The sequence below is a fragment of the Chenopodium album genome, chromosome 6 (assembly GCF_948465745.1).
Source record: "Chenopodium album chromosome 6, dcCheAlbu1.1, whole genome shotgun sequence".
In the NCBI taxonomy this organism is placed as follows: domain Eukaryota; kingdom Viridiplantae; phylum Streptophyta; class Magnoliopsida; order Caryophyllales; family Amaranthaceae; genus Chenopodium; species Chenopodium album.
Genome location: NC_137839.1, coordinates 78,624,283 through 78,646,623, shown reverse-complemented (window position 1 = coordinate 78,646,623; position 22,341 = coordinate 78,624,283). Strand labels below are relative to the sequence as shown.

Here is a 22,341-nt window from a genome sequence, read left to right as displayed (position 1 = left end):
AATAATCATAATTTCACTACATACAAATACCGAGAATATTCCCTCAAAAAAAAAAAAAAAAAAAAAACCGAGTATATAAAATAGTTGTCAGTACATTACAATACTCCATAATTCCATATTATGCATGCCTTCATGGAAAGATGAAAATGCTTCGTACAAGTTTAACATGGATTATAATTTTTTTTAAAAAAAGTTTAAAATGCATTAATATCGCAATATTGTAATGTACAAATAAAAGCATAAAATTACAATCATATTTATTAAACTTCCTGTTTCCGATTAGATTAATCACATGATAATTGAATAAAATAAAAGCATTCTTTCAGTAAAATTACAATCGTTGTTACAAATCATCATCGTATATTTTCCATGTCCTCTTTTCAATTTTGTGCAAGACTTTACGCATAAATAAAAACAACTTGTACGATGGCATGAGAGATTGGATTAGGAAGGGATGGAAGCAGTATGATATGGGGCTAAAATGTGAAAAAGGAAGAATGGATTAGGATTTAGGAGGTAAGAAGTTGGAATCAAAGGATATGATGTGAGAGCGAGACGCAATCACAATTCACAAATCACATGGCATGAGCGAATGGGAATGCGGTGGGTGAGGCCAATGATGAGCCCACCATCCATACGTGAAGACATTTGAGACAATTCAAGCTAATAAGGTTTCTAATTCCATCAAATTCAACGCCGATATCATACGTGGCTAACCCTTGTTTATTTTTGTGTTATCATTACTAATGAAACACCTTTTTATTCTTCCCCTTGTTTCGTGATTTTGCTTATTTGTTGTTTTTATAGCAAGCATTACCATTTACTATTACTAGTGCTATGGAAAGGTAGAAAGTACTACGCAGTTGTCAATTCCAATTTTCAGATAAATTCTTCTTTAATAAAGAAAATTTTGTTAAAGACATCAATATTTTCTTTTTTAAATCAAGCTAGAATATCAATGGATGCCATCATCTCATTCTAATAAAATTGAGAATAACAATATAACCTTCTAAGAATATGACCGATTTTGGTGTAATATATTTATGAGTAGAATATATATATGAAGCACTTTGATATTTTTGCTTGATTTGGTAAGTATGAAAAAGTAGGAAAATAAGAGGACATACGATGACTCTAAAAATTTGAATAAAGTATAGAGAAAGTATTATTGATAACGAACCTAACAATAATGTAATTTTCATGTAGACATCCATTATTAATTTATTATTATACATACATGGGTTCTTACGATAAAAAATAAGTATTAGCTAATTAGTAGAGTTGGAAATGAGAGAGTAGGGCTCAAGTAGTAGATACGACATACAAGTAGTTAATAATGAGAGGCATTAAGTCAATTTAAAAGCAGGCCACTTAGAGAATATCCAGGCCAGACTTCCTTTGTCTCCTCCAATTCAATTAGTCTCTCTAATAATCTCAACCTCTCTTTGTCTTTCCCTACCTTAATTAGCTAGCTACTTGTTTCTATCAATTCACCCTCCTTTCATATTATTAGCTAGATAGCAACCATATATTATTACTTGGTTGCTTTATACATAATAATCATCGATCACTCCTCTTTGATTTCATTTGTACATTTCATTCATCACTTTCACTTCCAACCATGACTTGCTCTAAGGATCAAAAGGTATTACCTCCACCTCAATCTTGTTTCTTTTTAGTTTGTATATAAATACATTCTAATTAATTAATTGATTATTTGAATGTATATATGTTGATCGATCAGGTAACAACAATGGTGTTGAAGGTTGATCTTGATTGCTGTCAATGCTACAGGAAGGTTAAAAAAGTTCTCTGCAAATTCCCTCGTGAGTCTCTTCCTTCTAGCGCAGCTTCAATTCATTCCTCATTAATAATATCATTATACTGATCGATAATTGTCTGCATGATTTAATTAATAAGTTATACTGGACTAAGTTATGTGATTTGATTTGATTTGATGACAAGAGAAATACGAAACCAAGTGTTCGATGAAAAGAATAACACGGTGACCATCACCGTGGTTTGCTGCAGTCCTGAGAAGATCAGAGACAAACTTTGCTGCAAAGCTGGCAAATCCATTAAGAGCATCGAGATCAAGCCTCCCCCCAAGCCTACTCCCCCAGTAGTCCAGCCTGACAAACCTAAGCCTGTTCCCGCTCCCGCTCCTGCTCCAGCACCAGAGCCTCCAAAGCAGCCCAAGGCCGCTCCGGCTCCTGCTCCAGCACCTGAGCCTGAGAAGCCTAAGCCTGCTCCCGATCAGAAGCCGCCACCGATGCAAAAAAACGGCTCTAAGAATGGCTCCAAGAAATCCGACCCACCACCTGAGGCAGCTCCGAAGGCAGCTCCAAAGGCAGCTCCACCAGCAGAGCAAGCACCTAAGCCTGCGCCTGCAGCTCCAGCACCAGCACCCACACCCGCGCCAAAGCAACCGGAGCCACAGGCCCAATGGGTGCCTGGCTATCCACCAGCAGGTCCACCACCACAGGCATTTCCGGTAGCGATGTGCTGTACTCCTTGCTACGAAGGCAGGCCCGGTGGGCCATGTTATGGGCCTGGGCCCGGGTACCCGTACGGTTACTACGGGCGACCATGCCCACCCCAACCTTACTGCGCTAGTCGCTGCGATTATTTCAGCGAGGAAAATCCTTCAGCATGTTCTATCATGTGACCTGTTTTTCACCGAACCTCTTAATTCATTCCCTCTTTAAAACGTTTGCTTATTGGTACCTCTTTTTTTTTTCTTTCTGGGATGGGTTAATTAATTGCACATCTATAGGTTACTTACAGTTTACAGGCTTATTTTCATGTTAATATAGAGATTATACCAATTTTAATGATAATAATAATATAAATAATAAGGTTGTTTATTAATAGAGACTTTGTTTAAGGGGGGTATTACACGTTTTCTGTGCACTAAATTAGTGCGCTAAATTCAATCATTCATCTTTACCTTAATGAATCAATTGCTTCAAGGTGTACGTCCTCATTTTTTATATCTTCCTCTCTTGGATCTGTTAATCATTTCTTTTCTTTATTCCTTTTCATACTATAATTATATATAGCAAAATTAATGAATTCATCGGATCCAAGTATCAACACCGTTAACTATTTTTAAAAGTTGAATTAATATTAATTTTTATAAGAGTGAGATTCTCATAATATAGTCATGTGTAGACATCACCTTGCTTTATTTTCATAGTCTAAAACATAAGATACAAATAAAAGGTACTCAACTTTATTTTTAAAAATAAAAAAAATAAAATTGAATTGTTGGTATGATGAATAAAAAATTGGTACAAAATCCAAAAGGTCGATGTATTTAATGTCATCTTTGACGAAAGAGGTAATTGGGAGGATAGTATGTGTTTAGGCTTTTACCACAAGAGTGACTTTAGTCCCAAAGAAACTAATAGTGCAAGTTGTGTCAAGGACCATAAATAAATTAAATGAAATAAAAATGTACTATAAGGTGATATGAATTGGATTTTGAAACTAAGTGCGACTTTGCTGTAATAACACAACAAAGGGAAATGAAAGCAATTATAAAGTACTCCGTAACAATCAACCACCATTTATTAGTAGGTCTAGATCTTGATTGCGAAAGTAGTAAATTAGGTGCACGAACAGTGAGGAAACTAATCTTTTTTTACTTATGATTCACTTATTTCTCCTTTTCACTTTTCTATCTATGTTCTCATACAACTTTCTATATCTTTTATTTGGTGCAAAAGCATTGATTTTGATTTTAAAAGCAATTTGTTACTACATTATTTGTCAAAGTTATATTTATACTGTGTCTAATATCCAAAGCAATCATATGCCTGTGTTTAAAGATTTAATCATCTAAAGACTTAATCTGTTTCATGTACCCCTAAAAAATTATTAACTAGTGTATAGCCCGGCCATTGCAGTGGGTTGCTACTTTAATTGAATTTTGTGATTATATGTATTTAATATTTTTGGCTTCTATTTTTTCCTTTTTGATTAATCCTTGTGATTTTCAATTATTATATACATTTACTTTCATGTTTATAACATGATTTACTAATTGGCCTAGATGGTTAAATAACCATCTTTTCTTTTCTACAAGAGGCGGCTGGATGTTCGAATCCAGAGACTTTGTTAGGATCGCTTTTAAATAAATTAAGTATATATACCATTTACATTAGGGTAGAGTTAGAGCCGGAAAGGGGGGGGGGACTATGCTTTGCTCACAATCAAGTGGAATATAATAAATGTCAAAAAACTTAATTAGTTAGTAAAGGTTTGTAGGTTATATTCAAGACTTGGAAATAGGCCATGTTTTGTTCACCTTATTTCAAACTTTAAGTTCAGAAAGTTGTGATAAGGGTTAATTAAGACTACCAAGTTCAATTTATAACTAAAATAAGTTTGGATAGATAAGATCAGGTGAATAGAACACACCCATAATTTTGTTGTATCATCACTTTTCTGGATTCTTTCACAAAAAAATACGTGCACTATGTACATAAGGTCATCTAATTGCTGGATGAGTCCCATAAATTTTCTAAGGGAGCATAGTACAACTGTACAACATGAAAGTGAAAGTGTTATTGATTTGAGTTGAAACATCTTAGTGTTGATCTCCCAAGTGTTGTACTCACTTCCGTCTTATGTAACAAGATGAGACCGCATAGCGCAGTGGATTAGCGCGTTTGACTTCGGATCAAAAGGTCGTGGGTTCGACTCCCACTGTGGTCGAAAGATTTTTTTTAAGGTCCAGCCTCATTGTGAATTGGTGTTTACTTTATATTTTGGTACAATTTCATCCGCAGGTCCAACTACATTGGCCTCCCTGCATGCAAAGCATATCCTGCAAATTTATACTTGATCCAATGCACCGGGCATAATTGCAACTCTGAGTTCAATACTATTTTTTATATGTAGTATATAAAATGTCATTTTAATAAGAGTTATTTCTCTATTAAAAAAAAAAGAGAGAAAAATAAGAGTTAGTTATCTCGTGCATTAACAATACCAATGTATACTATAATATGTAGTAGTAGTTAATAAATAAGTTGAGGTTCAAATATGGTCTAGGCTTGTTTTGTTTTTCATTGTTTATTTCTGTTTTTACTGTGTGAGTTTGGTTAGTTTATACTTTGCTACTTTTTAAGGGCTTGTCCCTCTCTTTCACCAAAAAGAAAAAAAAAATGTCATAGAGATAAGCCAAAAGTATGTGACTTGCCAACGGGTCTCGTGAATCGTGATCAAGTGTTCCAAGTATAAAACTGGATGGAAATGCAGGTCAATCTTTCTTCCACGTGTCAATTTTGTGCCAAATTTTAAAAATCATGTTAATACATAGCCTAGCTCATCAATGTGCTTGTCATATTGATTTGGGCCATGTTAATACCACCATGCTGGAATTAGTTGTGATTACATAATTACATGTCTAAGACAAAATCGTGCAAGATGTTTTTTCTCATGCTTCTCCTAAAACAAGGCCGTATTTGAGCCAAAGGGACCCATTTCGCTGAGCCTTAGAGTCTACAGGATTAGCTAATATAACTAATTCATGTGCTCATATGAACATAGTTCTTTGTGTGGCATGGTGGTTGGATGATGCTTAAGAATTCCCTTCCATTCATTTTGGTTGACGGTCCGAAACCCATTCATTTACTTTCATTTTGGTTGACGGTTCGAAACCCATTCATTTACCTTTTCTTTTAAAATCACCTTTTTTTTTTTCTTGACACATTACTTATCTCCATTATCTGTTATTAAAAAAATATATATATATTTTCACCAAAGACCCAATGAAAATAGATATAAAACACAAGATAGAAGAATTATTCAAACATTTAATGAACTATATTTATCAAGTCGCTCTACCTTTTTAAAATATGATTGCACGATTTTTTTTATTAGATTCTTTAACATAATATAAATTAAAATAGGAAAGACTCTTGGGTGTGGCATTATACGAGAGATGGCAGGTACACAGTCCGTAGTGCCTACAATCTCTTGACTATTGAGCAGAAAAATGACAAGGCCTCAAGCTCGAATGTGGGGTGCAAGGTGGACTGGTCTTTAGTATGGGATGCTGAGATCCCTCCTAAGGCAAAGTTTTTTGCTTGGAGTGCTTTGAAAGGAGCTGTGGCTAATCGTGCTAATTTGCTTCATAGAGGTATGTCGATTGACCCTATATGCCCTATGTGTGGCAATCATGAGGAGAGTATTCTCCACTGTTTGGTGATGTGTGAAGAGGCGAGGCGAATTTGGTATTTATCTCCTTTAAGGCTTAATGTTGATAGCTTTGAGGGTGATTCTTTCGATCAATGGTGTTGCAATGTTAGGAATTCTCATAAGGAGTCTTTATGGTGGGACTTGTTTTGGTGTTTATTGTGGGGTGTTTGGTTACGAAGGAACATTTGGGTGTTTGAGAGCAAAAAGAAGGAGGTAGGTGAAATTATACATAAGGCAGTTGGTGTAGTGGGAGACTATGAGAGAGCGAAGGATACCCCTGCTCTCAACCAAACTGCCCAGGCTTTGGAGTCACGATGGAAGCTCCCTGCTCAAGGTGTGATTAAGATCAATTCGGATGCGGCGGTTTTTGGTACGAGTTTTGTGGGCTTGGGTGGGGTGATGCGTGATGATGTTGGAGATGTGGTGGTTTCAACATGTTTTCGCATGAGTGGAAAGTTTGAAGCTGATGTTGCCGAGGCATTAGCTATGCGACATGCCTTATCTATCTCCTTGGATTCGGGATTCAATGATGTTTGCTTGGAAACTGATTGTTTAAAGCTCTTTAATCACTTGAAGAAAGGAGAAGCCCCTGCTACTGCCTTTGGTCTCGTGGTCCATGATATTATAAACCTCACTTCTCGCTGCCGAAGATGCTCCTTTTCGTTTGTGAAGAGGCAAGGAAACCGAGTTGCTCATGAAATTGCTAAACTTTGTTCTAATTTTTTTGATCTTAGAGTTTGGATGGAAGAGGTCCCTTTGGGAATCTCTGGTTTTGTTGTTGATGACTTGAACTCTTTGTTTGATTAATAATATTTTGAGCTCGGTTCCCGTCAAAAAAAAAAAAAAAAAAAATAAATTAACACTATTAATTTGAAGTAATAAAAATATTTAGTTTTTATGCGGAGTATATCGTTTTAAAAAAAATGCATTAACTAAAAATATGAGAGCTTTTTGGACAAAGTATTGTAATATGAAACCGAGGGAGTATAAATAGGGCCCCAACATCTTACTTCGCCCTAGGGTTTCCGAAATTTCAGAAACTGCCCTGTCCTAAATAAAGGCAACTCATTGCTTAACACGGACAGTATCATTTTGTATAGTGTCATACTTATACTGTGCCTATAATCTTTACATATTGGATAGTGCCGAGCCATGCTTTAGGACGGGCAACACAGTGTCATTTATACCTCTAAACTAGTCCATAGCCTATGTAGCTATTTTTCAATATATAATTCCATAAAATAAAGGGTGCATATGGAAGTTGGACGTATGAAGATTGAGGAAGCTACAAGCTAAGGTGGCTCTGTAACCTGATAAGGCCTCGGCTATGCAAATTTGCAGTGTTACTGAATTCAGGTGAAGATCATTTGCACAGAAATAGAATGGCTTCTCTTTCTGATTATCAAATCCTTCCCTCCAAATTTCAACACCTCACCCCCTTTTCTTCTTCTTCAACCTTTCGCCTTCCTCTCACTCTCAAACCCAATTCTCTCTCCTCCCATTCCAGGCTCTTCCTCGTCAAATCCTCCCAACTCTCTCTCAATGACCCACTTCAAATTCACCCCGATTCTTCCAACCCAGATACCCGAAAAAGCTATATATGGGTCAACCCCAAAAGCCCAAGAGCCGCTCAGCTTCGCAAACTATCATACGATTCAAGGTACTCTTCTCTTGTTGAAATTGCTCATTCTTTAGATTCATGTGATGCTACTCATGAAGCTGTGTCTAAGGTTTTGTTTGGTTTGGGGGAAAATGTTGTAGAACAGGATGCTGTTATTGTTCTTAATAATATGAAAAACCCAAATACAGCTTTATTAGCTCTTCAATTTTTCCAGAATAAGGTCAGATTGGTTAGGGAAGTTGTGTTGTATAATGTTACTTTGAAGGTTTTGAGGAAAGGTAGGGAATTAGATAGAGCAGAGAAGCTGTTCGACGAAATGCTTCACAGAGGTGTTAAACCTGATAATGCTACCTTTTCTACTATTATTAGCTGTTGTAGATTGTGTTATTTACCCCATAAAGCTGTTGAGTGGTTTGAAAAGATGCCGGAATTCAGTTGCGAACCGGATGATATTACGTATTCGGCTATGATTGATGCCTATGGAAGGGCAGGGAATGTGGATAGAGCATTTGCTTTGTATGACCGTGCGAGGACTGAGAGGTGGATGATAGATGCTGTCACATTCTCTACCTTGATTAAGATATATGGGAAGACCGGTAATTTTGATGGGTGTTTGAATGTTTATGAGGAAATGAAGGCTCTTGGGGCGAAGCCTAACTTGGTTATATATAATACATTGCTAGATGCTATGGGGCGTGCCAAAAGGCCCTGGCAAGCCAAGATTATTTTTAAGGAGATGACAAACAATGGGGTTTCCCCGAGTTGGGGGACTTATGCTGCTCTTTTGCGTGCCTTTTGTCGAGCTCGTTATGGTGATGATGCCCTCAAGACTTATAAAGAAATGAAAGATAAAGGACTAGAGCTCAATGTTATTCTTTATAACTCACTTTTAGCAATGTGTGCTGATCTAGCTTATGTTAAGGAAGCAGTACAAATCTATGAAGAGATGAAGAGTTCCGGGACCTTCCAACCAGATAGCTGGACATTTTCGTCTATGATAACAGTATATTCATGTAACAAACAAGTTGTAGAGGCAGAGAATGTGTTAAATGAGATGGTCGAAGCTGGTTTTGAGCCTAATATCTTTGTTCTTACCTCGCTTATTCAATGCTATGGGAAGGCCAATCGAACAGATGATGTAGTGAGGACTTTCGATAGGGTCTTGGAATTGGGTATAACTCCTGATGATAGGTTTTGTGGCTGCCTTCTAAATGTTATGACACAGACACCAAAAGAAGAATTGGATAAGCTCATAGAGTGCATTGTGAAGGCTAATGAGAAACTTGGCAATGTGGTGAAGATTTTGTTGGAGGCTGAAACCAGTGAAGAGCATTTTAGAGGGGCTGCATCTGAACTCTTTGATTCAATTAGCACTGATGTAAAGAAGGCTTATTGTAATTGCTTGATCGATTTATGTGTCAACCTTAATATGTTGAATAGAGCTTGTGAGCTTTTGGATCTGGGTCTCACTTCTCAAATATACAGAGATTTACAGTCCAGAACTCCCACTCAGTGGTCTTTGCACTTGAGATCTCTTTCCCTTGGAGCTGCTTTGACTTCACTACATGTTTGGACGACTGACTTGGAAAAGGCCGTTGAAAGTGGGGAGGAGCTTCCTCCGCTGCTTGGTATCAATACAGGACATGGAAAGCACAAGTACTCTGAAAAAGGATTAGCAGGTGTAATTGTTGCTCATCTGAAGAAACTTAATGCCCCATTTCATGAAGCTCCAGATAAACTTGGCTGGTTTCTGACAACGAAGGCTGCAGCACAATCATGGTTAGAGTCTCAAAAGTTCTCTGAACAAGTTTCTGGTTAGGCGCTCCTTGTTCGTTTCCAAATTTTTGTGGAGGGATTTGTCATTTTCAATTGTCCAAGAGTCATAGTAAGTATTCTTCTTTGCATCTTATTTATTTATTTATTATTCGTAGATGATTTCTTTTTATATAGAGTTGGTTTGTTCTCCTGGCATGATTTTTCAACAGTTGTGTGTCAAATTGCCATATATAGTTTTAAGGCCTAATGAGAAAAGTATTAAGAATACTTTTTAATGATTCAGATGATGCTGGAATTATTTTCTGATTCATAATTCAATTTAACTAATTTTAATTTGAAAGTCAAAATTTTAAAAATTTGACTACAATCAGTAAAAGATGTGGACTTTTACTTGTGAACAGAAAGCGTGTATAATTTAAGCTACATGTGACATGAGAGTATGAGACTGAACTTTGTTTAACACTCTACACTACATAGTGCAATACTCTTAAAAGGAAGAACGATTATCTATATTGATAGATAGTTAAAAGGATATAAGGAAGGCATAAAAAATTATTCATTAACACCAATAAGAAATTCATCTACCTTCCTAATCCAATAAAATGGCACAGTAATTATACTTTGTATAATATTACCCTCATACAAAGGTATAATTTACTTAACTATCTGTTAGCTTTGATTAGGATAAGTTGATACTATGTATCTATTTCCCTGGCTATTAAGAGGATTTGCCATGGATAGACTACTTACTTCCATCTTGTACGAGATGGTTGAATGGACTGTTAAAAAAATAATAAGATGAAGGCACTAAGGCAGCCTTTTGCTTGCACTTAATAACAATCTGAATTCCAAAGAGGGCAACCTCAATGGTGTTACGTCTTCAGTGGTAGTTAAGAACAGTGTTTGGTAGTCTCGCTTTTTTCGATTGATAGCGTCTAAGTTGCATCTACTAGTAGGTTCCCTTGTTTCTCTGCCTTTACCTTTTATGGCAGTGCAAGGAATCAATATAGCAAAAGGTACGCCGTTAGAGTGAGTGCGCTTTACTAATAGAATCATGGGGGAAGGGCATGTTAGTCATAGTCTATTAGTAGTAACTTAGGGAATAAGCTAGAGGTTTGTTAGGAGGGATTTCTTATAGATAGGTCTCATTAGGAGGATTAAGGACATGTTGAATATTGAGTGGTTTGTTATTGGGACTTGGGAGAGAGTGAGCCACTTCAAAGCTCATATAGAATTCACCTCTCGAAAGTGGAATTATCTTTTGATTTATTGTAATTCTCATCTTATCAATATAATCATCATTTCCTTTTTAATTTTCTGCCATTGTTAGAGCTGTCAGCTATGTCAGTTCCTAAGTAGTCCTTAACCTATCCAAAGACCAAGGTCAGCCTGTCAACCAACTTCTTGGGAAAATGTACATAATAATTCTTATATCATAGATACTAAGATATGGAGTTGCATTATGAAATTAATTTGGGGTTTTGCTTTGAGTATTAAACTATAATTAGAGATTTCTCTTATATTCTGTAGTTAATGAATTTGCGATACTCAAAAGATACATCAAAAAATGGTTTGAATTTGGATCTTCGAGTAGAGGGCTAATATTAATAATGGATCAAACCAAAAGGTGTTGATTTTTGTCAAATGGTAAATGATTAATGTTTGTGGAAAATTTGTTGCTTGGTGTTTCAACTTCTCTATTTGTGTAGTGGAGGTTGAGTGATTTATTTTGAGCACCATTAGCTGAGTTTTTGTTTGTAGAACAAGCGCATGAAGGCAATGTTGAGTGGGGGCAGCTCTCCTCTATGTTTGGTCGATCCTATGAGTTTTTTTGAGCCCTACTATGGTATATAGCCTCATAGGTGTCACCTTCCTGTTTCTGCCTGTTTATATTACTGATAATGCATTGGGAGATTTTTCCTCCATTTTATATACAGAGTGCGAGTTATTAAACATTCTAGAAATTAAAACCTTATTATCCTCTTAAATGTTTCAAACATGCTGTTTGTTCTTTCTGACTAGGACCTTGTTTTTACTGGCATGTGAATGCAAGCTCTTTTACTATTTCTAGACTAGCAGGCTACAGTTGGAAATTGAAAATTAGAATTGACAATCAGATTTCATTTGAAAGTTGAGAACTTGTTTCATTAAATTTCTATATAGAACAATACTGAATTGAAAGCTTTCCCCTCTAGTGCACATACCATATGCTAATACTTAGACGAATACTTAGATTAGTGGCACAGGCAGCTTAGAATTTGCTGCCAGTTCGTTTTTAAGGGTCTCTCACTATCACAATAGGGTCATGACTGTGGTTTAGGGAATTTTAGTGTCTCTAGTTGAGAGCCTATCAGAACTACTGTTGATAACCCGAGCTTGAGGAATTGCCTTTTTTACCCAATAGGAAGAACCAGGAGAGGATCTTAATGACTTCTTAATATGCTTTTCTATGCCAAATAATAATGGTACATGAACCTTAGTCAGCCTTAGTTTTTAATACTTCAAGCAACTATCTATCGTGTTCTTTGCTATGAGGTTGGTGTTGTGGTAGTCCTACTAGAGATGGGTGACATTGATTTAGTAGCTAGTACTCAGGGATTGCATTGGAGCTTTTTGGGACATGTTCATGAACATGGAGGCTCAAACTAGGTCTGGCACTTGGCACTTTGGCAGTGACAATATCAATATGTGGAAATGAGAAAGCTGTTGAGGCATGTATGGAATATTGGAATCGGTTTTGTTGTTAATTCACTTTATGCGTATTAGTCGCTGTGTCACAACAGAGGACCTTTACTTTACCCTATCCCAGGTAGAATCTTGTTCGAGGCATTGTTCGGAAGGTAATGCTATACAATGATCTACAAGTTAAGTTATTTATCTGACATTTTGCATCCCTAAAGGAATAATAGTTCCATGCACTTTAGTTGATCACATCTTGATGACATGGAAACGCAGCAAATACATTCGATCAATGATTTGGTATAGTCTGAGCTTCCTGCTCTTCAACGAGAAGTAGGTTTTTATTGTCTGACACCCCCGCGCCTTTTGGTTTCCTTAGGGTTGAAGCTTTGATATGATGTCTAATATGGCTTCATAAAAGGACCAGTAAATTTGCTGTGTGCTCAAAATATATATGTAGTACTTATGTTACCTGTCTCTGTTGGTCCTCTTTTATCTTCCTTCTGCCATCCTAAAGGAAGAATAGGGAACTGTCTGCTTTCTTCTATTACTTGTAATTCTTTACCCTTTGTAATATGGGGTTCCTTTTCATATCAGTCTGCTCTTTCTTGCATCATTACAATAACTCAACACCATAATATCTTCCTGAGTGTAAATAAATAAGATTACAAGAGCCTTCCTATAACAAGAGTTCAACTGGAAATGAGGATTTGTTTATCTAAGATGTTAGAGAATCAGGTTGTTGACAAGGTGTATGAGTAATATTTTGTTCACTGATAAGACATTATGCTAAGTATGACAGGGTTATACATTTTTAGATAGAATTGAAACATCTGGATTTGTGTTTTAGGGTAATATTCAAGGTTCTGGTTCAATTTTACGATTGTATGCGTGAATTGAGATCAAAATTACTGTTTCCTGTGGCTATTGAGGGACCAACTTCACTGATCTGGACGCTTCCATCTTCTGGATTGGAGTAACACTTTTTTAGTGACCATTAAGTTGTAGTTTTATGAGTTGGTGATCGAATTTGTGAAGGAAGAAGTTGAGGCAAGCTCTATACTGCGCTATGAAATGATACAAGTAACATTCATTATTAGAAATGAGGAACATGTACATATGTACAGGAATCAATGAGATGTTTCTACTCTTAATATTAAATTAGGGTTGTGATGAAGCACAATGCTTATTGGAAGTTGCTCTTAAGACTCATGAGTCAAGGTTGAACTATTAGGATAATACCTGAGTTGTCAATTTGTCATAGTTGTCAGTTAGTAATTCTGTACGATTATGAGCCTGGCTGTTAACTGGATGGAGGATGACCTTTGTTTTTTTTTTTTTTTTCCCCTCTCTTTTAAGAACTTATTATTGTTTTTGTTTTTAGAAAAAATTAAACAATACAATCGGTTAAAAAATTACTCCATCCATTCTACTATTTTTATTTTCAAATTATACTATTGTTAATTTTGGCCTGTCCTTGAATATTTCTCATGAATGAAAATGTCATTCTATCCAACCAATAAGATGTAGGTTTCTTAAATCAATTTCTTAATCTTATTCTTTCTTTTCAAAATTTCATATTCCATGTAATGTGGGACTCCTCACTATAGTTATCAAATTATTATCTTTAATTAGTAGATTACTTTCACACTATTTATCAAAAGAACTCACTCTCTCCTACTATTGCTTGGCTTATAGAATAATATATAATAAGCCTAATATGCTCACATGCCGGTTCTCTTAAATGTCATGCCTTATTTGATCTTAGAATGGTGTTCAACTTATCATCTACTGGTAATATAAGGTTATCCTAGACTTCCTAGCTCCCTAGACTTCCATGTAATGATCGAATGTAGTTATGTTTTAACTATTCAGGTTTACATTGCCTCTAGCTATATTCATTAATAAGTAAATAGAGTTTTGTACTTTAGTCAGCCGCAGAACCATGTTACCTGAATAAATGTTGTGGATTTATCCTTAACCTCCATTGTGATGGTGGTTTCTGGAATATCTTTTGTTTTGGAATGAGCATTTCATTTCAAATGCTGGAATTGGCCAAATTGAGTTTTTTTGGGAAAACAAATAATATTTGTGAAAATTTTATAGTAGTCGTATGAAATATTACTACCAGAATGTTTTAATGACTATGTACTTTATAACTGACATATATTTCTCCAAGTAATAAATACTTTATTTTTGATATAATATAGTATTATCAACATTTTTTTTAATTATCAAATTTTATGTTTTTTCTCTCTCAACCGAATTTTGCATTCGCTCGGTTATGTACATTGAACACCATTGCTGCAGTTGACTTGTGATATTTTAAATTTCTTAAATTTTTTATTTATTTTTATTTATTACATCCTCAATTTTCTTTTTATATTAAGATAAAGCTGCTATTTAGAGATGCAATAGCCAATAACCTCCAGGGCGCTTTTCAAAGCTAGAAGTGTTCACATCAGGAAGACCCTGTATAATAGGAAGACAAGGAGCAAGTGTGCATAAACAAATCCTTAGTTTATTGTCTGAACGTGCAAGCCCACATGAGTGAATTGACCTGATCATGTGTAGAATGTTTAAAACCCAATATAGTAACCAGCAAGGTGGCCTGCACGTTATGCTGCCGCCTGACCTGCTTAAACTAAGAACAAACTCTATATAAGTCTTGTTGTATGGGTGTTGCTGTCATTTTATCATTAGTCTTTTCCTCAATAATTACCATGGGTAACTGCATTCAAGTTATATTGTCTCAAAAGGGAGCATTTAGCTCTAACAAGCTGCAGGAATTTGATGAACCTAAATGCTATGCAAAGGTTCACCCAATACCTGCTCTCGCCTTAATGCCGTTGGAAGGCAAGACAGAAAATCTAGTGAACCCCCCAATCCCTCCAATGATGTCAGCTGATGATAGTTCCAAACGCAAAACTGTAAAGATTGTGTTAACTAAGAAACAATTGGAGGAGTTGCTGAAAGATATGAAGGAGTTAGAAGCTACTGGAACTAATGTGCAGTTTGCGGAGAGTTTCTGGGAGAAGGATCGAAAATCGAAAAGCAGGTGGCAGCCATCACTTGCTACGATCCTAGAGTAGGTACATTAGAGATACCTTTTTTTGTAACTCGTTTTTATCCATATTTTTAGTGTTGGATAAATTAGATGCAACCCAGTTTTCCTTGGACCTCTGATTTTGCTCGTGTAAAATCTGTCTGGAAAATGAGAGGTGTTTTGTCTTTCTAGGGCTAATATAAGTGTTTTAGATTTTGATGTTCTATGTCTGTTTTATTCCTCCCTTCCTGTCATTCATTACTCAGTGACTTAGAAAGAGATTGTTTTGTTTATCAATTCAGTGGACAAAGCATTTTTCTGTAAATCATAGAACTCAGACAGGAAACTTATACACCATGGCATGCAATGTAATCTCACTCCTGAAGGCGTTATGCATTTGAAATGTTTACTTGTAGAAGGTCTTAGACTCCAAGGTTAGAGACTTCTTTTGTTGGATGTTCTCCTAGTAAGAGCCAGCAGGCTTAAGAAACCCTTAAATAGTTTTGTGAGAAGTCTGAGAACATATTTGAGGTTAAGCTGACTAGCTGTGTGTTCATGCATGCATATGTGTATCGTCACTCTATCAGAAAACATATAATCACTCAAATTTTAGATTTTTTAGAGCCTTGCTTGGATAGGAGCCTCAGGCACTATGATGTTGCACCAAGTTTATCTTTGGATTTCCTTCTGTTCCCAATAGATTATTGATCTGACTTGGAGAATGGAGTAAGCTTCAGGGTTTGGATAAAGTAACATGTACTTGTATTTCTGATATGCTAACATTAATAAAATCAAAATTCACAAAATCATACTGTTTGAGTTGCTTCTTAGCTTCAATCTATACAAAAATAACATTTGAGGCTAGCTGTTATGAGTTGCAACTCAATAACATTCTTCACAAACATGTACACACCGAGGAAATAAAATGTGCAGGAAATCCCCATCCCTTGACTTTTCGAGCTCAAAGAGTTGCGAAACTGATTGAATGGATTAAGATTTTGTGACCCTGCAAAATATTCAGAAATTCAATAATTCATGACAAATATTAGAAGTTAAGAACTACATATTTCTAATTGAGTTGATGCTATCCACAATAGTTCAAGACCTTTTGAGAATAATCAAATAAAAGAGAAGGTGAGATTGAAGTATCACCGTTTAAGGAAAGCTTTGCTCCAATTTTTCTTGTTTTCATCCTTTGCAGCTGGTATTATTGCCTTTTGCCCGGCTGATGTTTCTTTCTTTGCTTTTCTTGCCTCCACTTCTATGGCTTTGGTCAGTGTATCAACCTTCTTCAGGAGAATCTGTCAGGCAATTTTAGCTGGTAAACTTATTTTCTTCACAGAGGAAGGAAAGGCAAAACCTAAATTCAGCAATTCAATTACCTTGATCTCTTCATCTTTGGAATCTAAGCCATCATCTTTTGCTTGACAAATCTTCCGTAAATTGATAACCTCTTTTTGAAGCCTATCGTATAAAAACCCTGAAACTGCATCTTCACTCCCTATTTCTTTGCTTTCCATTTCCCCTTGAACTGCAGAATTACTATCCTTTGTCAAACCAGTATTCACGTCAGTATTTGCTACTAATTCTGAGTTTTCCTTCCCAAAACGGTCTGTATCGGTGGTCTTAATTCCCCACAAGCTTCTCTTGGCTATATTCTCTTTTGAATTCTGGTTCTCCAAACTATTTACTTTCTCCAACCAAGGTTGGTGAAGGGGAGAGCTCCTGCTGTTGATCACTGAACCTCTTGGCTGCGATGAAGATCTCTTCCTTGGTCCAGTATTGTTTGATACAAAACCCAGGATTCGATTAGAATTTGTGTTTTTTGGTGTGCTCTCATTGCTTGAAGCATGCTTTAGGCCTTCTTCCAGAGTCTTCAGCCTCAGCTTGAATTTTTCCTGAGGTTATAGTTTGGTCAAACAACAATGATTAATGAATCCCCCCCAAGGGGGTGGGGGGAGGGGGGGGGGGGGGTCATGATGCAAAGACGGGCATTTACCTTCAGCTGTGCTTCTGCCTTCGCTGTTCTTTCAGCCACAGCTAGTTTGTCTTTTAAGCGCTGCATCTCAGCCTGAGTAGCATATATTTGCATTACTTAACTGGAATTATATATTTGATAAGAGCTCCATGTTAGTAGTTGCGTACCTGCAGGACCCTACGCTCTTCCAGCCATTGCTTCACCGGCATTACCTTATCATTTTCATCTTTCCATTCGTTAGCAACAACAGTTGCCACCCTGTTTGCTGACACCCTAGCCCGTGCAAGTTCCCTCTCGAGAGTTCTCTTCTCCTCCTAAGTATCAGCAAGAACATTTTTTGATTATTAAATACACCATTTAGTTACCTTGGGACTAAGCTAGTTTATATATCTTTACAGTTAACACAGTGTTGAGAGCAATTGTCACCTAATTAGCTCATACCAGCAAATCAAGTGCAAAGATAAATGAAAGCTTCAAACAAAGGTGAAAATAAGATGCAATTTACAATACTGTACTCTTTTAGTCAGATTAGACTTCTTTTAGATGTATTATTAGACTTACATTCAGCTTGGAGATTTTGCGTTTGTATTCTCTAACAACATTAGCAGTAGCTCCACCAGCCAAAACGGCCTCCTCAAGTTCCTGAATGGTCTGGCTTAGCTTTTCAACCTCTACAACTTTCTGACGGTTGGTCTTTTCAAGTATTTTGTTCTCCTCCAGGCAGATTTCTATCTGTCTCCTTAACTCAAGGTTTTGGTTTTGTACATCCTCAACTATCAAAGCCCTTTCGAGGGCACTCCTCAAGATTTTCTCAGTCTCAAGAAGAGCTGTTTCTTTCGACTTTGTAAGACGCTCCATAGCTTTCTTATCCTCTAGTAAAGAGGCAATCTGCCAATAAAGATAGATCTTAAACTCAATCAACTATCTAGCAGTCAATCTGTTGATTATGAAAATTATTTATATATCAAGTAGTACCTCATTTTTGTACATTTTGATGTCAGCTTCAAGAGGAGCTATGATCGAATCAATTGGTATGTAATCATCATCCTTTTGGTTTGTGTGTAGCCTCCTAAGGGCTGCTTCGGCTGCAAACTGTGCAGCCAAAGCATCCTTCTTCTCATCAGCTAATTTCTTCATCTCTAGATTCTGCATTTGATCAGTTCCCAATATACATTCATTTTCACTTATTTAGTTCTTTCACTCACTTCCTTGCACTTGTATGAAACCTTTATTAACATCAGAAAGTAAGCATAAATACCTTTTGTTGCAGGGCGTTCTCAGTTACTCTCAGTTTCTCATCCAACTTGTCGTAATTTGTTTTGAGCTGTACAAGTGATAAAGTAAACAGAAAGGGAATGCATGATGCATATAGACTTGGCTGAAGATCATGAAAAACTACCGCAGGAATAAAATTAATAATATGACAAAATTGTTGGAGTGTAATATACCTCATCTAGAGCCTTTTCCTTATGTGCTTGAGTTGCTCGCAAGGCCTTAATCTCATTTTGTGCAGCACATAAATCATTATCTTTCTCTAAAGCCATGTTTAAAACCCAAAAAAAAATGTTGGAATTCAGACATAGCTAACCAAATGCATTGTTTTAAGGAAGTATAGAATAGGTTCTTATATAATCTGTCAAAAGCAATAGTTAGTTATTGACGACTTCATCTGTTGCATTTTTTATTCTTAATGCATCTTTAAACAGCGATTTCTGAGTTTCCTAGATACTTACATCTTAACAAACTCTTCTTATATTGCTATGGAACTTAAATGCATGTAGGCTATATGTTGCATGATTTAATAAAGTTACAGGTAATACACATCTTAGAAGTTCTGACACTGATATTAAGGTGATTAATCAGGATCAGTTTGTTACAAATTCTGGTAGTGTGAAGTGATTGAAAAATGTGTGTGTTACGCTTCACCTAATTAATGTCACTAAAATAGAATTTTCTTTCATCTTCATTGGCAGAAATAACAACTTTTTGAACGAGGAAATCACTTTTCATTTGTATAAAATTGATCTTGTACCTAAATTTTAACATTACCTGTAGTCTAGTCGCAAATGAGAATTAGGAATGAGAGATGTGATTCGACTCAAGCCGAAAGGATCTAGGGATCAATTCTCATGAGGAGCATGGGGTGGAACCCGTGGGGGTTGGGGGTTGGGGGCTGGATGGCCTACGTACGTAGGCCCAAGCATGAATATCCAATAGGCCATCCAGCCCCCCACCCCCACCCCACAAAAAAAATTGGCTAATGAAGTACCAAGCAGGTTAGATGATATATCAGATCATATTAGTTAAAATGCTATGGAGGGGTCACACAATCACATTCTCATCATTCTTTGCCAATGATATAAGCAATCCAGGCCACCCCAAAACAAAATTACAAAACTTCTAGAAATGTCTTTTGCTTCCACATTTGTCATGTGTTGTGCACTATTACTCATAAAGTGAGGAATTAAAATGGATCTCCTTCCCATATTCCCTTTTCATTATTATGAGATAAAGTTGGCAATGGCATCTGCGATCATAGACCAACAGTGGACTATGGCTAATTTCTAGATTGTGATTTGCAAATACTAACACGATATGAAGGAATAAAACCTAATTATTTTACTTGTATAAATAATTAATAAATAAATGGTTAAAATGGCACATTATATGGGTCAATACGCTTGGCATGACACAACCTATGTGAGTTGTGCTGCATAGAACCAAAATGTGTTGCATACTTGCATGACTCAATCTAATTTGACCCACTATTTGAGAGTTGTGATACATGGTTACATACTTTTATACTTTGTACTGTATTTCACTAGAAAAAAACATATGCTTTATAATGGTTTTGGAAAAAAAATCATTACTCTTTATTGCATATACAATTTAATTAGATTGTTTATATGGCACTTTATATTAAATGGTAGAAATATTGTGAGAATAACACATATTACAAAAAAAATAATTTTATTTTAAAAGCATTTCATATCCTTCATAGTTGTAAGAAGTTTCTTTTTAGAATTTTTTAACTAGGGAAATTAGTAAATACAGATATCTTTTACTGTATTGGGGAGGTTTCTAAGATAATAACCCTTGTAATGTTGTAATTGTCAAAATCCTCACATCTTTGAGATGGGGTATATCTCCTCATCCCCTATTTGCCCAAATGCTCTTTTATTACTTCATCCGTTCTTTTATTATTGCACCACTTGCCTTTTAAGGAAATTTCACAAATATTGCACCATTTCAATTTAAAGAAACAAAATATGTGTGTTTACACTGTAAATATCCAATATACCTTTACTTTTAACACTTGATTCTTTACTTTACGTTTACATCACATGGCCTTATTTGTACTTTTACCCTTCTCTCTCCTCATTTTTCCCACTATCAAAAAATGTGAGCCCAACATGTATGGTGCAATAATAAAATGAATTTCTAGAATAAAAATAAATGTCTCATCTCATTAATAACTTATGACAAATAAAGTTGTGAATATCAAACCCGGCCCCCAAACGTATATAACAAGCAAATAAGGTTATGAATAGAAACACACCTTTAAGCTGATTTTGCAAGTGGTTAAGCTCCAACACAACAGGGTCAGGTTGAGGCTGAGAAATGAAGCTAAGGTCTTCCATTCCTAACATCATTATTGTATGTAACTTGGAGAAAATAAATTATGTATGAAATATCAAATATGTAATGTGGAAGAGGGGGCTTAATATAGTTGGGTACAAAGGGGGGTAGCTCAGGAGAAGTCCATGCTTTTAAGGAATTATAATTAATCGGTGGCACCAAATAATTCCTTAAAATCCTTTTCTTTCCCCTTCAAAACCTTCATTTTCCTTTCATAATCTATCCTTAATCACATTATAAGCCGTTAAACCCGCCTTAATTCCTCCTCTTATGAAAGTAACCGTTACTACCCCCTTGTGGTATGCCATTGTACTATTCAATTCTCTCATCATTTCTTTTATCTTCTACTATCATATTCTAAAATAGTATTTGGATTCTTAAATTCTCGCAGCCCAAACAACTTCTAGTATCATATTACCTTTGTTTTGAGAGTGTTAATCACTCCTACTCAATTTCACGTTTTTCTCAATTTATCTTCATTTATTTACGCACTTCAAAAAATTCAGAGTTTGTGAATTTATTTACGATTAAAAAGTGTTTCTAGGAACTTCTAATAATATGTCAAACAAAACCCTTCATTACGCCACGTCACTCACTTAATTTATCATGACACTGTGTGGCTCACATTTAGCTTTCATATGTTTCTCATTAATTCTATAACTGAGTGTCTTACCACCAAGTTACGTGATATTTTGTGTTATATTTTGAATGAAAATATGGATAACAAATTTTATTACAAGAAGATTGAGTCCTAAATTAAACTTAAAATGTATATTAATGATCAACCACAAGTAATGACCTAGGGCATCGCCCAGGCTCAAATACTAGTTATAATATACAATCGCGTTAGAGTAGAATTTGTTATATACACCTTGGTGCACCATACACCCAACTAATCCAAGGTTAATTTTCCTCTATATTAATGATTAAAAAAAACAATCATCAAAATGAGATTAAAATACCCATGGGTATACGGTACACCAGAGTGTATATAACAAGCTCTCCGTTAGATAGCCTCAACTTCAATTTGAGTTCAATCATTTTTTTTTTATCAAAAATCTTTATCCTCTCACGTGGGCCACTAAATACCCTTCCCTTTTCCAAATTTAGTGTAATAATCAGAACCCAAAGTTGCAAAAATGTAATGGACTGTGAGTTATGACTAAGTTGATGAATAGAACATATATTTGCTTAAGCGCTAAACCTTCCTTAAACCATGCTTTGTTATTCAACCATTAAAATGACATTAAATCAAGGAATAATGAAGAATCCTTATGACTCTTTTGTTGATTATTGATAGATTTTGTACTGAAGTGGCTTAAAAGTCAAATTAAGAAAAAAACAAATACATGAAAAATTAAAATTCTCTTCATCTTTACTTGAAAGTATAAG

General features: G+C 35.7%; 3 protein-coding genes, 1 non-coding gene and 1 pseudogene across 6 annotated transcripts; 4 read left to right on the top strand and 1 right to left on the bottom strand.

Annotated features, from left to right (window-relative positions):
* Positions 1 to 1,347: 1,347 nt before the first annotated feature.
* LOC145635452 (uncharacterized) lies at positions 1,348 to 2,871 on the top strand. Its single transcript, XM_081686733.1, has 3 exons — positions 1,348 to 1,645; positions 1,745 to 1,826; positions 1,968 to 2,871. The coding sequence occupies exons 1-3, from the start codon at positions 1,622 to 1,624 to the stop codon at positions 2,666 to 2,668; spliced, it is 807 nt and encodes a 268-aa protein (XP_081542859.1). The 5' UTR covers positions 1,348 to 1,621; the 3' UTR covers positions 2,669 to 2,871.
* A 1,777-nt stretch (positions 2,872 to 4,648) lies between these two features.
* On the top strand, positions 4,649 to 4,722 carry TRNAR-UCG (transfer RNA arginine (anticodon UCG)). The gene has a single exon. It is a non-coding gene; the product is annotated as a tRNA-Arg (tRNA).
* A 540-nt stretch (positions 4,723 to 5,262) lies between these two features.
* On the top strand, positions 5,263 to 7,017 carry LOC145637357 (uncharacterized). The gene is made up of 2 exons (XM_081688812.1): positions 5,263 to 5,268; positions 6,004 to 7,017. Exons 1-2 carry the CDS (start codon positions 5,263 to 5,265, stop codon positions 7,015 to 7,017), a joined length of 1,020 nt encoding a protein of 339 aa, XP_081544938.1.
* A 377-nt stretch (positions 7,018 to 7,394) lies between these two features.
* On the top strand, positions 7,395 to 18,970 carry LOC145636500 (pentatricopeptide repeat-containing protein At4g16390, chloroplastic pseudogene; annotated as a pseudogene). Of its 2 annotated transcripts, none has more exons than XR_014114137.1 (2): positions 7,395 to 9,716; positions 17,931 to 18,184. The product of XR_014114137.1 is annotated as a pentatricopeptide repeat-containing protein At4g16390, chloroplastic pseudogene, transcript variant X2 (transcript). The 2 variants fall into 2 exon arrangements; XR_014114136.1 differs by lacking the exon at positions 17,931 to 18,184 and adding an exon at positions 18,581 to 18,970 and having other exon boundaries at positions 7,396 to 9,716.
* Positions 16,088 to 20,984, bottom strand: LOC145636501 (microtubule-associated protein 70-5-like). The gene is made up of 10 exons (XM_081688076.1): positions 20,870 to 20,984; positions 18,759 to 18,844; positions 18,569 to 18,634; positions 18,286 to 18,456; positions 17,872 to 18,198; positions 17,478 to 17,624; positions 17,332 to 17,403; positions 16,715 to 17,230; positions 16,485 to 16,633; positions 16,088 to 16,338 (listed from the first exon to the last, which is right to left on the bottom strand). Exons 1-10 carry the CDS (start codon positions 20,961 to 20,963, stop codon positions 16,323 to 16,325), a joined length of 1,644 nt encoding a protein of 547 aa, XP_081544202.1. The 5' UTR covers positions 20,964 to 20,984; the 3' UTR covers positions 16,088 to 16,322.
* Positions 20,985 to 22,341: the final 1,357 nt, after the last annotated feature.